This window comes from Colobus angolensis, unplaced genomic scaffold, assembly GCF_000951035.1.
Source record: "Colobus angolensis palliatus isolate OR3802 unplaced genomic scaffold, Cang.pa_1.0 Scaffold156, whole genome shotgun sequence".
In the NCBI taxonomy this organism is placed as follows: domain Eukaryota; kingdom Metazoa; phylum Chordata; class Mammalia; order Primates; family Cercopithecidae; genus Colobus; species Colobus angolensis.
Genome location: NW_012114666.1, coordinates 2,522,231 through 2,536,716, shown reverse-complemented (window position 1 = coordinate 2,536,716; position 14,486 = coordinate 2,522,231). Strand labels below are relative to the sequence as shown.

The window sequence follows — 14,486 nt, the reverse complement described above, 5'->3', positions numbered from 1 at the left end:
TGACAACAAACCCGACGCCTTGAGTTGCGTTTAAGGCGCACACCGCGCGCAGGCGCACTTGTTCCCTAAGACCCCGGAAGTGGCGGAGCCAACGGCTAGCCTGACCCGTGGCAGTGCCAGCCCCAGGGTACTCTCCTGGGTCGGCCATTTATCGGTGAAGCAACAGCCCTTTGACATCAAGGTTGTCGCATTGGAGATAAAGTCCGAGGGGGTGAACTAACCTTTTGAACGTGCCAGTAAGTAAGATGGCGAGAAAAGCGAGAGTGCGACCGATCGATAGCGCAGCGGTCGGCTTGGCGCCCTTTCAGCGTGCGCAGTGAATGTGCGCTCGGAGCGGTCGATTGGGCAGGATTCGCGCCTCCATTTTTCCAGGAGAGAGCGGCATACCGAGAGAACCGGACCAGCTGGTACTGGGGCACGGGGAGAGTGGCTGGTGCGGTCGGCTGGGGCGTTTAGCGAAAACCACAGAAACAACTGGGGCGAGACTGGAAGAGTCGAGAGTTAGCAAGATGGCATGCGCCTCTACTTTGTGCTTCCTAAGTTGCCCGGCTTGGCCTGCACCCCCTCTTCCTCAAAGGGCCTCGCTTCCATTCCCACCCAGTCCTTAGTTCGCCTCTGCATCCAGATGGTCGCGGCGCATATAGTGAGGGGGCGTCTGTGTTCTAGCCTTTCCAACTGCGATGTAACCGGTCCTGGATCGGGTTCTTGTCCTCGTGTCTCCGTGTGCTCACCTGCAAATTGGGGATAATTAGGCTTCTGTTTACCTGGCGAGTGAACGTTCTGTGGGAGTTGAGAAGTTAGGACTGGGCCACTTTAAAAAATATATATACACACACAAATATATACACATACATATATACATATATATATACACACAAATGTGTGTGTGTGTATGTATATATTTGTACACCCGACATGTGCTCAGAAGTGAAGAGACCAGATAGAATAGTGGTGTAGGGGAGCCAAAAATGGCTTCCCTCCATCCTTCTAGGTACCTTATTAAGACTAAGAGTTAAATTACCATAAGATAAATTAACAGATTACTGCAGGGTAAACAGGATGTGCATGTAAAGCATTGAACTGGCATACGGAAATTATTCGAGTCATATTAGCACGACATTAACAGTAGAATCTCTCATCAACTTTTCTTTGCCAGACTACCGACTTGTGATTTTCATTCTTTGTTGGTACTTAAGAATCTCCCATTTTTTTCGGGTAACTAAACATTGTCCATAGGAGAAAAACAATATTTAATTACGTACAGGAGTCCCACAAAATACGAGACTAAGAAGTTGAAGTCAGATGATTAAAGCCTACATGGCATCCTGAGCTACTGAAAGGAATGAATAGAGGGTTGGGGGCGGATGGGAGGATGGTAAGCAGCAGCTGTAACAAGTTATGGGAGGGTGAATGGAGGAAATATATGGTGAATCAAGTTTGTTATGCAGACAGAATAGGTGATCCTCTGGGTGGTGTCAACCTCTAATCTCCTCTCGTGATCCGAGTTAATCTTCCCTGGTTCCTATGATCTGAGTGAATCTTCCCTGGTTAATAAGGATTTGTGACAATTGAGGTATTTTTGGAGGGTCGGACTTTAGGCAGGTAAGGAAAGCACAGGGAAAGCCTCTTCCCACCTACTGTTCTCCAGGTGCCCTCGGTTCAAAGTAATCAGCCCGCCAAAGCATCTTGCTTTGGACTGGCATTTCCTGAACTCCTTCAGTGGTTAAGCTCAGGGCTCTGGAGTTGGCAATTCTGGTGTGCTTTAACCTTGGATAAGTAACTCAGCCACTTTTTACCTTGAGTAGGTGTTCTGACCTCCTTGAACCCATTTCATCATCTTTATTGCATCCCAGGATTTTCTACTCAAGCATAGACTTACTATGTTCATGTACTACTTCATATACTTGAATACATTGAATGATTTTATTCAGTGAACTGATGCTTACAAAGTACTTAGCATGACGGTATCTGGCATGCAGGAAGTCCTTAATGTTATTGATTATTATTAACACCATCAGTGTCGTACAGTGCATAAGAAATCAGACTCTGGGCCGGGTGCAGTGGGTCATGCCCATAATCCCAGCACTTTGGGAGGCCGAGGCAGGCAGATCACAAGGTCAGGAGTTCAAGACCAGCCTGGCCAATAAGGTGAAACTCCGTCGCTACTAAAAATACGAAAATTAGCCAGGCATGGTGGCACGTGCCTGTAGTCCCAGCTACTTGGGAGGCGGAGGCAGGAGAATAGCTTGAACCTGGGAGGCGGAGGTTGCAGTGAGCCGAGACTGGGCCACTGCCCTCCAGCCTGAGCGACAGAACGAGACTCCATCTCAAAAAGAAAAAAGAAATCAGGCTCTGAGGTCACTTTTATTCTTTATTGCTGTCCCCAGACACCTGTAGCCTTTTAATATTGGTTCAAACATACACATACATAAAGGCATTGATTTTTAGTAAGCAGATTATCATGTTCAACAGTTGGAGTTCTTTTTTGAATAAGCCAGAAACCATTTACAGTTTTTTTGTCTCTTAAGACTGAAGGAAAACTTAGACACTTGTAAATCAGTGCATGCACAGTCCTTCCAGATTTTTACTGTTTTTTTCATTTTTATTGTTTTGACCTTGATTGGCAGGATTTTATTGGGCAGCTCACCTTCGAGCCTTTGTAACGCATTTAACTCTGTTGAGTTTTTATAGTACAGTTGCTTTTTTTCTTCATATTTTGATTTACTAATTAGATTATATAATTACAGTCACAAGCTCAGTTGCCTTAAAACAGGTTTTGAGAATGAACATAAAAGATATTAGCAAACATACAGCTCAGCTAGTGGAACCAGCAGTCTAGGCCTTGACAAAATAGCAGCTATCTTGCATGTTGCAGGTGCTAGTCAATGTTTAATTAACAAAAGAAATGGAAGATTCTGGGATAGCAATAAAGAACAAAAATCATAGGTAGGTAGTTTGGTGGGGGAAGAAAAGTTGATGAGGGATTGTACTGTAAATATTGGCTAACATGACCTGAATAATTTCTGTATGCCAGGCACTGTGCTCAGGGCTCTATATGCACCACATTGTTTAACTTCCAGTAACTTAACAGCTGAAGAACCTGAGGCTTAAGAGAAATGAGGTCACCGACCAAAGATAATGCAGCTGGTAGAGATGGGATTTGAGTCCTGCAAGATTAAGTCTGACCGAAGAGTCCTGTGTTCCTTCTGTGATTTACTAGAGCCTCTACCCTTCACCATCCGTTTTCCCTTTTTGCAGCTGGCGGGGAAACTGTCTTCCTCTTCTCCAAGATGTACAGAACCAAAGTGGGCTTGAAGGACCGCCAGCAGCTGTACAAGCTGATCATTAGCCAGCTGCTATATGACGGCTACATCAGCATCGCCAATGGCCTCATCAATGAAATCAAGCCTCAGTCCGTCTGTGCACCCTCGGAGCAGCTCCTGCATCTCATCAAACTAGGTAGATTGTGAACACAATTCCATACATCCCATGGCAAGGTTTTAGATGTTTGCATATGGCAGAATTTTCCAAGATTATTCTTGTTTCGTTTTAGTGCCTAGTACGTGCCAGGTACTTCAGTAAGTAAGTAGTTCAGCGTGAGTTCAGGAAGTAGCTCAGTAAGTAAGGGGTAAGCAAAGTTCAGATTATGAAGACCTTAAGCTGGTTCTGGCCTGCGGGTCTTGGTACACATTATCTGGAACACTCTGTCATATTACTGACTTCCTTCAGATTTTACATCAAATGTCCTCTGAGTTCTCTTAACCCCTCCTAAAATAATCCAACCCTTTCCTGCATTTTCCCGGTTACCCTGCCATAGCCGTCCCGTTTGTTTTATAATAGTCATTTTGAAATTTCCTTTATCATTTGGATTGTTTCCCGTATGATCCTTACCTCCCCACTTCCCACCTACTGCCCCCTTGTCAAAAAAGACTACAAGTTCAGTAAAGATCAGGACCTTGTATTATTCAGCAGTATATCCTGGAGCCTACCTGGCTAATAATAGAAAGTACTCAATAAAATATTGAATTACCAAACAGGTTAATACGCTTTGACTTGGCAGTGCCAGTTGTGAGCATTTCTCCTGGGGAAATAAAATGGACAAACTGCAATGCCCAACAACATGGAATTAGCTGTAAATTTTTCAATATCCATAAAATTGAATACTACAACATAATTATGTAGATGAATATTTATTAGCCAAGATACATTTTTGCTCTGCTTGATTAAAAGTTAACAAGTGAGTCACAACATGTTACACAGCATTTCTCTATTACTATTTCGAAAAATAAAACAGCTGTGCATGAGGAAGGATCCCTAAGAATTTATACCAATACGTTAACAGTTATTATCTCTGGGTGGTAAAATTCAAGGTCATTTTTATTTTTTTGTTGATCCATAATTTTTCCTCTGCTAATCAACATATTATTTGATTTGTCAAGTTATTTATACATTTTAAATGCATACTCTTGCTAAACCTTTTTTTTAAATATCAACTTTCTTTCAAAAACATTTCAGTAGCATTCATGTTAACAATGTAGCTAACTTAATGAGCATCAGAGCTGCTGATACATCTCAACCCTAAAAATATTAAAATTTGGAATGAAAAAATGGATAATTTAACTACAGAACTGCTATTTTTTGAGTTTCTGTAGTTGTAGATAAAGTAGTAAACTCTGGAGGCAGGAACCTGGGAAAATGACTTTGTCTATTGGAGCCTAACTTCCAGCAACCCATGTGGCCTCACAGTGTGATGAACTTTGAATAGCATGGGCAAAATACACAGTTTTGTAAAGCATTAGGTGTCACGCGACTCCAAGAAATAGGAAGTTGACTGGTGAGCATCTTTCCAGTTTGGATCTAGAATTTTATCTTGGCCTTTTAAAAAAAACACTTGTTTTGTTACGCCTTTAATTTTGATTTCTTTCAGGAATGGAAAATGATGACACCGCAGTTCAGTATGCAATTGGTCGTTCAGATACTGTTGCCCCTGGCACAGGGATTGACCTGGAATTTGATGCAGATGTTCAGACTATGTCCCCAGAGGCTTCTGAATATGAAACATGCTATGTCACATCACATAAAGGACCATGCCGTGTAGCTACCTATAGTAGAGATGGACAGTTAATAGCTACTGGGTCTGCTGATGCTTCAATAAAGATACTTGACACAGAGAGGATGTTGGCCAAAAGTGCCATGCCAATAGAGGTAAAAATTCCGGTCACATACTTACTGATTGCCTTCTGGTTTTCATTTTTGGAAAAATGAGAGGATGGTTCAAACCAGCTTTAGTTTGCTACAGTTGTGGATTGTGTACTTGGATTCAGACACATTCTGTACCTTGAGCATCTCTTCTTGTTGGTCTAGGTCATGATGAATGAGACCGCACAACAAAATATGGAAAACCACCCAGTGATTCGAACTCTTTATGACCATGTGGATGAAGTCACGTGCCTCGCTTTCCACCCCACAGAACAGATCCTGGCTTCTGGTTCAAGGGATTATACTCTTAAATTATTTGATTATTCCAAACCATCAGCAAAAAGAGCCTTCAAATACATTCAGGTAGGAATCTTTGGAAAGGAGCTTTACATTTTTTCTTAAATACAATGAGCTGTTGTACGACTATTCTCGTTGTAAAAGTAGTCTCGGTGATCATCCTGTGAGACGAGTACAGACCAGGATGCATGCCGGATGGCAGGTGGATCAGATTTTGTTGGCACATAGGTCACATGCTGTCATGTACCTGCTCCCTCTGGTCAGAGTTTATAATCTGACCCTTTGGAGGGTTTGGAATCCATATCACTCTTTAAAGGTTGTAGATCCCTGTTATAAACAAAACATGACCAGCTTCACTAATGTATAACTTAGAGGAATAAAAAAAAATTCAGTTGAAAGTATTAAGTGTTTCATGGCAAGGTGACATTTGGTACCCTATTTTGAATATGCGTTGCAGAAATACTAATGTTTTAGTTGTGGCTTCTGTCTGTTTGATAATTAAAGTAGGCTAGTTGCAGTGGCTCATGTCTGTAATCCCAGCACTTTGAGAAGCCAAAGTGGGAGGATCACTTGAGCCCAGAAGCGTAAGGTCAGCCTGAGCAATGCAGTGAGACCTCATCTCTTCAAAAAACTATTTTAATCAGCTGGGCACGGTGGCACGCGCCTGTGGTCCCAGCTACTCAGGAGGTGGAGGCAAGGATGATCATTTGAGCCCAGGAGGTTGAGCATGCAGTGAGCTGTGACCGTGCCACTGCGCGGTCTGCCTGGGCGACAGAGCAAGACCCTGTCTGCAAAAAATAATAATAACTTAAATAAATAATAAAAAATAATAACTTAATTTTTTACTCAATATTTGCAGCCCTAGAGCAAATTAAAGAAGCTCTTAGGTACAAGTTGTACTTCAGTAATCATGCATGAATGTGTCATTGTCTGATAATACTCCATCCTTAGTGGAGTGTTACTCAGTGTTCATTTGTAAATAATGAAGCTTACTTCTGTAGTTTTTGGAATAATATAACCAGTAAATATTTAGTTTTGGAAATCTATTCAAAAAATACTTTCATGTATTCCAGAAAGCACTTTTTTTCTTATGATACCTGTGTAATATCTAATAATTGTTTTATGGATTCTTTTCATCAGCCAGATATTTTCCACATTTCCTCTGGATTTAATTGTTCACCAGTTGGTCACTTGTGTTAATGTCTCTGTCCTAACAGGAAGCTGAAATGTTACGCTCCATCTCTTTTCATCCTTCTGGAGACTTTATACTTGTCGGAACTCAGCATCCTACTCTTCGCCTTTATGATATCAACACCTTTCAATGTTTTGTCTCTTGCAATCCTCAAGATCAACACACCGATGCTATATGTTCCGTTAATTACAATTCTAGTGCCAATATGTACGTAACTGGAAGCAAGGACGGCTGCATCAAATTATGGGATGGTGTTTCAAATCGATGCATCACTACTTTTGAGAAAGCACATGACGGTGCTGAAGTTTGTTCTGCCATTTTTTCCAAAAATTCTAAATACATTCTCTCAAGTGGAAAAGACTCTGTAGCTAAACTTTGGGAAATATCAACAGGACGAACACTGGTCAGATACACGGGTAAGTGAGAAGTTAGTGTTACTTAACATTTCTGTAGTGTTCACACTTTCCAGAACTCTCTTTTAGGACCTCACAGTAGAGCAACACAGTAAGTCTATGCATTGAGCAAGGCAGATGTTATCCCTTTCTTAGATAAGAGGAAACCAAGACTTACAGGTTAAGTCGTTTAGCCAAGGCTATAGTTCATAAGTGACAGAGCTGGAAATAGAACTGTGCTTTCTTTGCTCTTCTGAGCACCTCACACTGTGGACTAGGTCTGGATTCCATGCAAGTAACATTTGAGAACCTGGTGATCCATTTGTAGACTGACCTGCCCTCTTTCCACAGAAAAGTGAAAGCAATCCAGAGAAAAGTTTCCAATTAGATCTCAGTATTACTAATATATGCATTTGGGAAAGAATGGCTGAGAGGAAAGATCTTATCCCATTCCTAAGTGAGCAGAGCTAGCCCCCAAAGGAAACCACGTCAGTTCTGAATGCAGATATAAAGTAGGCTAAGCAGACAGAAAAACAATTGCATCCATTGAATTCTCGTTAATGTATGTTGGTCTCATTGGTAACAGTAGTGCCTGTGGAGTATTTTTATAATGAAATCTATTTAAATTGATCCTATCACCAGTAGAGCCCACGTCTGGTTATTTGATAGTGAATCTTAAAACACTGTGTCTTCTGTTCCTTGCAGCAGCAAAGATTGTTTGGTAGAAAACCTCCAGAAAATTTCTGATTGTTTTCTCAATTGTGAGATATGTTTGTATCATACACTAAAATTGGCATGAGCATAACTCAAAAAAAATCACAAGAAAACAGTATCGGAAGGGACTGGACTGTGTTGTTTGCGTTGAAGAGTCGGTGACATCTGACCCGCTAGGGGGCAGCATAACCTGCCTTAGATTTGTCTCATTGTAACCAAAGTTCCCTTCCCCATCCATCTCTCTTTGACTTCTGGTACAACTAGCAAATCTTAGGAAGAGCCATTTTTATCATAATTCTTGGTGACTTCATGAAACACTTGTATAAAGTTGTTCTGAAAAGTATTTATTATAAAGAACTGCTTTATAATAATTCTGTTTGTTGCAAAAAGAAAATACAAAAGTGATCAGAGTAAATGTGAAAGTACTCCCCCTATAGAAGTTATCACTGTTTTAAGGAGTGTGCTGTATCTGGACAGATACACACCAGCCTACTGACAAGAGCTTAACTATTTGCTCTAGGAATGTTTGGGATGTGTTATAGTAGTATGAGGTTGATTGGCTTGTTTTAGTGGGGAATAGCAGTGTGGTTTTTCAAAAATGTGATTATGCTGAATTTATGCGCAAATTCCCCTTTTCCTTTTTTCTCATTTCACAGGTCAAGCCCCTGTCATGTCAGCATGTTAAGATTTCTGTTCCTAGTTTTAATAATTAGTTAGAATTTGGGCTGGGCACGGTGGCTCACGCCTGTAATCCCAGCACTTTGGGAGGCCGAGGCAGGCGGATCACAAGGTCAGGAGTTCGAGACCAGCCTGGCCAATATGGTGAAACCCCGTGTCTACAAAAAATACAAAAATTAGCTGGGCGTGGTGGCGGGCGCCTGTAGTCCCAGCTACTCAGGAGGCTGAGGCAGGAGAATAGCTTGAACCTGCGAGGTGAAGGTTGCAGTGAGCCAACATCGCACCACTGCACTCCAGCCTGAGCAGCAGAGCGAGACTCCATCTCAAAAAGAATAATAATAATAATAATAATTAGTTAGAATTCAAAGGGTTTCTGAAATGATGAAAAGGGAAAAACTATCAAGAAAACTTTAGAAATTGGGATGCAAAAAATTAAAAACAATATAAATAATTAAAATACAGGACTGGGGGAAAATAGTTATAGCATATATACAGATGTTAGACATTGAGTTAATATCTTAATCTATGAAGAGAACTCAAATAGGAAAAAGATGAGTCCAAACTCGAGAGAAAAGGAGGCAAAGGACAGGAGGCTGCAGAAGAGAAAAATGGTCAGGAAATATAAGAAAAGGTGGCCAGCCTCGCTGCAGACCCAATAAATGAATATGGGGACCTGGTTTTGTTCATCAGATTTTAGGAGTCTTAAAGATTTATATTATTCTACTGTTGATAGAGATTTGAGGAAATCATATTTGGTTGGTCAGAGAGTCAGCTGGTAAAATATTGCAGCACAGTTTGGTATCATATCAAAATTTTAAATACATGCTTTTTGACCCACTATATCTACTCTTAGAAATTCAACCTAAAGAGGTAATTGGACAAACAGGCACATGCCCATAAAAGACTGTGTGTCCCAACATCATTTGGAGTGGCTGAAAGTTAGAAACAGCATAGATGTCCGATGAGAAGCATTGAGGAAATCCGTTACGCATCCATGAACAACGTACACCTTTAAAAATAAGTATGCATGCTAACATTGGCTGAGCGCTCACACTCCAGAGCCTCCCGTGCATTCTCTTATTCTTATCCTCAGCCTCATGGGGTAGGTTCTGTAACTACCCCGTGGAACAGATGAGAAAATTAAGGCTGAGGGATGTTAAGTAATTTGCCCAGGGTCACATCACTAGTAAGTGTTCCACCCACATCTGACCACAGAGTTTGTGTTTTTATCCACTAAGCTGTATTCTGTCTTTACAGATCTGCACTACATATGCTTGAATATTAATAGTATATGACAAATGCTCTGACTTAAAGAAGTTACAAATGAAACCGGGGGTTGTGGCTCACACCTGTAATCTCAGCACTTTGGGAGCCCGAGGTGGGCAGATCATCTGAGGTCAGGAGTTTGAGACCAGCCTGGCCAACATGGCGAAACCCCATCTCTACTAAAAATACAAACATTAGTTTTGTGTGGTGGCGCATGCCTATAATCCCAGGTACTCAGGAGGCTGAGGCAGGAGATCTCTTGAACTCGAGAGGCGGAGATTGCAATGAGCCGAGATCACACCATTGTACTCCAGCCTGGGCAACAGAGTGAGACTCTATCTCAAAAAAAAAAAAGAGAGAGAATTTACAAGTGAGCACATAATACTTAGATATTTCGAAAGGGTATTCACCAAAGTATTAACTGTTTCCTCAGATGGGTGCAATTATCAAGGAGTTTTTATTTTCCTTTTTATACTTTATTTGGTAGTTTAAACATTAAAATATGTAATTTATAGTCATAAAAAGGCTTCCTTTTGGAAAGCAGATATTCATATACTTTGTCTCAGTAATTCTGTTTCTAGGAATTTACTCCTAAGGAAATAAAGCTTTCTGTACAAAGGATATTCATTACAACATTACTTATAGTTGATATAAACTAAATGACAGGAAGTAAAAGAATTGTTAAATAGGCCAGGTGCAGTGGCTCACGCCTGTAATCCCAGCACTTTGGGAGGCTGAGGCACGTGGATCACGAGGTCAAGAGATCAAGACCATCCTGGCCAACTTGGTGAAACCCTGTCTCTACTAAAAATACAAAAATTGGCTTGGTGTGGTGGTACGCACCTATAGTCCCAGCTACTTGGGAGGCTGAGGCGGGGGAATCGCTTGAACCCGGGAGGCGGAGGTTGCAGTGAGTCGAGATCACACCACTGCACTCCAGCCTGGCGACAGAGTGACTCTGCCTGAAAAAAAAACCACACACACACACAAAAGAATTGTTAAATAAGTAATGGGGCTTCTAAACATGAGGCACTTTGCATCTAGTAAAGAAAAAACATGGAAAAATGTACTAAACATAAAGTTGGTTTAAAACTATAATAGAAAAATATAGAGGCACCAATTTTATATGTATTTTTAAACCTCAAAGTACGTTAGGACAGTAACAGTATTGCTTCAGGTGATCTGGTGGTCTCTCTCTCTCTCTTTTTTTTTTTTTTTTTTTTTCTCCTGATACAGTCTTGCTCTTGCTCTGTTGTCTGTTGCTGAGGCTGGTCTTGAACTCCTGGGCTCAGGCAGCCCTCCTTCCACAGCCTCCCAAAGTACTGGGATTATAGACGTAAGCCGCTGTGCCTGGTTTGATTTTCTTTTTTGTACTTTTTTAGAGTTTCTGAAAGTGTACAAGGTGTATCACTTCAACAGGTTTAAAATGCTTTTACATTGAATGCTAGAACGTTCTGACAGTCTAAGATGTGGACTTAGAAAGCTATCCCTCTTGGTCTCTGTGGCAGGCGCGGGTTTAAGTGGACGCCAGGTGCACCGAACACAGGCTGTGTTTAACCACACTGAGGACTATGTGTTGCTGCCCGACGAGAGGACGATCAGTCTTTGCTGCTGGGACTCGAGAACAGCTGAGCGGAGAAACCTGCTCTCATTGGGGCATAACAACATTGTACGCTGCATCGTGCACTCCCCCACCAACCCCGGGTTCATGACGTGCAGCGATGACTTCAGAGCGCGGTTTTGGTACCGGAGATCGACCACCGATTGAGCCACCCTCTCCATAGGGTTCTTTCTCGAGGACTCTGCCCTCCCCCACGTCCTGTCTCAGCTGCAGTCGTAAGTCAGTGCACCATCCTTGGCAGTTTTGCTGCCACCTCTGTCCACATCTTTCTTGGATTTGTATAAAAGAATCTTTTTTTACCTTGATGTACAATCATGGTGGAAAAAGCTGGAAACACAGATCTGTGCAGTTCTACATTCACTGATTATTGCAGTGTGATTTTCATCAGTTTTGTAAATACAGGACTTGCCGTTTCTTTTGATCTCTTGATTGAAGAAGGATAGGGTATTAAAGTGCTTTTGTCATGAGGAATTTTCATTTGGTTCTTTTGTCAACTTTCTTGCTTGTTCTGCTAAACCCTCTGTGTATTTCCTTTCCAGATATATTTGAACAGATAAGTAGGCATGCAGCTCTGAGACTCCAGAGTTTTATGCCATACCAAAAGCATTTTCAAGAATCCCTTAATTCTATCCTGAAATGATGTTATCCTGATAATAAAGCTCAGATCTGCAACTTTAGTGTTATATATTTTTCACTTCAATAAAATTAATGGCCAGTTTTTCCTGACAATTTATAGGAACAGTATCTTTCAACATACTCACCACATTATCCTGAAATATCTGCAATACTTGTCTTTAGTAACTGTATTTCTGTTAAGATTATGATTTGATGAGAAACCGTTGAAAATATATCGATCTAATCAAATTAGGTCAGCTTCCTATTGCTCTCAGGTGTTGCCTATCTTCACGAATGATTAGTATCGATTGACTTCATTCTTAGGTGGTTTTAAATCTTCATTTCTCTTCAGCATGAACTACTTCACATCATGGGGGCACATAGTAACTGCATTGTCAGAAGATTTATGCAGTTAACCAATTGATACAAGTTTTCTTTTTCTTGAATTTTTTTTTTTTAATTGAGACGGAGTCTCGCTCTGTCACCTAGGTTGGAGTGCCGTGTCGTGATCTCAGCTCACTGCAAGCTCCGCCTCCCAGTTTCACACCATTCTCCTGCCTCAGCCTCCCGAGTAGCTGGGACTACTGGTGCCCACCACCACGCCCAGTCAATTTTTTTATTTTTATTTTTAGTAGAGCCGGGGTTTCACCATGTTAGCCAGGATGGTCTCGATCTCCTGACCTCGTGATCCACCCACCTCAGCCTCCCAAAGTGTTGGGATTATAGGTGTGAGCCACCGCACCTGGCCTTCTTGGCCTTCTGGAAACTTTTTAGAATATGACAGTACTTCTCTGGATTCAGCACTAGCAGAGTCGGAGAACTCTGAACTCCCCTAGTACAAACGTAAACTTTGCTTTATATTTATCCCAAAAAACAAATACCTTATGATCTGCACAGGAGTACCTAGAAATACAGTCTGGGATCATTTGATAAAAATAGTAAATAGATTGAAGTAAAAGTAATTGCTTTGTATTATAGGAAGTTTTGTTTTGTTTCTGAGATGGAGTTTTGCCCTTGTTGCCCACGCTATAGTGCAGTGGTGAGATCTCGGCTCACCACAACCGCTGCCACCTGGGTTCAAGCGATTCTCCTGCCTCAGTCTCCTGAGTAGCTGGGATTACAGGCATGTGCCACCGTGTCCGGCTAATTTTGTATTTTTTTTAGTAGAGACGGTTTCTCCATGTCGGTCAGGCTGGTCTCAAACTCCCAACCTCAGGTGATCCGCCCACCTCAGCCTCCCAAAGTGCTAGGATTACAGGTGTGAGCCACCACGCCTGGCCCCGTTATAGGAAGTTATTGAAGTTGTTTGTGTAAAAATTCTGCTTTAGTCATCCTTGAGGATCATTTTAACTCCTTAATCTGTAAAATTGTCTTAAGCATCTTAACATGTTACATCACAGGGTTTTAGCTCAGATTTCCAAAGAGTCATATTTTTTGGTGCATAGTGAGTGTAAATTTCCAGTTGTATTTTGCATCCTGATTCTGATATTTGAACTTGGCCATCTGTGGGTGCTACTCTCGTAAGACTGAAAGACACCTACTAAATAGGAACAAGGATAACCAGTTCTACCAAAAGCATTACCAACCAAACCTCCCCAGTTCTTTTTTCAGACTTTCCTTTTGCTTTCGACCTATTAAACTGTAGAGCAGAGATTTAACGTTTCCCTATTCTTCTGCCTTGACTCACATACTGAAATGACCACATGGCACGCCATTGAATCTTTTCAGTTGTTCATAAATTAAAATAATGCCCATGTTTTACAGGTTTTGGAATAGTCTCAGCAGTGGATCTATAATTTCAGGACCTGTATTTAAAAGATCAAGATAGTTTTATATGTTTCAGAATTAGCTGTTTTTTTGTTTTTTGGGTGTTTTCTGTGGGTTTGTTTTTTGTGTTTTGTTTGGTTGGTTGGTTTTTTTTTTTACGTGTTTTCTGTGGGTTTGTTTTTTGTGTTTGTTTGTTTTGGGTTTTTTTCGCTTTTCAAAGGTCACTGTCTCGTGAGCCTGGTGTAAATGCCAGGAATGTTGTATGGACTTAGCATCTACATCTCGTTAATTGTACCACACAACACTCTGCCGTTCAAATAATGAATAATATCTGGTCAGGATACGAACTTATACCCTCTGTGTTATTTTTTTTAAAGGTATGTGATTTCTGAAATAAACTTTTTATAGAATGATAAGCTAGTTTATTTTTGTGGAACTTACTTTGAATATTTCCTACATTTGAACATCTGTTCTCAAACAGCAGTTATGACTTTGGTACTGTTCACACTTTCTTTAGTGCTTTGTTGCAGAAGTCAGGTTTTTATAGCTAGATCACCTTTAGCTCTGTATCTTTGCTCCTTTGCTCTCTAAATTTTTCTTTTTTGAAACAGATTCTCACCCTGCTGCCCAGGCTGGAGTGCATGGCGTGATCTCGGTTCACTGCAACCTCCCAAGTTTAAGCGATTCTCCTGCCTTAGCCTCCTGAGTAGCTGGAATTACAGGCGCATGCCACCACGCCTGGCTG

At 41.2% G+C, this 14,486-nt stretch overlaps 1 protein-coding gene across 3 annotated transcripts; it reads left to right on the top strand.

Moving 5' to 3' along the window:
* The first annotated feature begins 13 nt into the window (after window positions 1-13).
* On the top strand, window positions 14-12,036 carry CSTF1 (cleavage stimulation factor, 3' pre-RNA, subunit 1, 50kDa). 3 transcript variants are annotated; one of them, XM_011936710.1, is made up of 6 exons: window positions 14-236; window positions 3,259-3,459; window positions 4,928-5,205; window positions 5,365-5,562; window positions 6,714-7,104; window positions 11,247-12,036. In XM_011936710.1, exons 2-6 carry the CDS (start codon window positions 3,291-3,293, stop codon window positions 11,504-11,506), a joined length of 1,296 nt encoding a protein of 431 aa, XP_011792100.1. In that variant the 5' UTR covers window positions 14-236; window positions 3,259-3,290; the 3' UTR covers window positions 11,507-12,036. The 3 variants fall into 3 exon arrangements, with proteins under 3 accessions (XP_011792100.1, XP_011792099.1, XP_011792101.1); XM_011936709.1 differs by having other exon boundaries at window positions 108-407; XM_011936711.1 differs by lacking the exon at window positions 14-236 and adding an exon at window positions 369-433.
* Window positions 12,037-14,486: the final 2,450 nt, after the last annotated feature.

What these genes read in the sequence shown, in the direction of transcription:
- CSTF1 (XM_011936710.1), top strand. Translation starts at nt 3,291, where the DNA reads ATGTACAGAACCAAAGTGGGCTTGAAGGACCGCCAGCAGCTGTACAAG. An exon ending in CCTGCATCTCATCAAACTAG is followed by an intron (nt 3,460 to 4,927) that starts GTAGATTGTGAA and finishes GATTTCTTTCAG; the next exon opens with GAATGGAAAATGATGACACC. An exon ending in AACACTGGTCAGATACACGG is followed by an intron (nt 7,105 to 11,246) that starts GTAAGTGAGAAG and finishes TCTCTGTGGCAG; the next exon opens with GCGCGGGTTTAAGTGGACGC.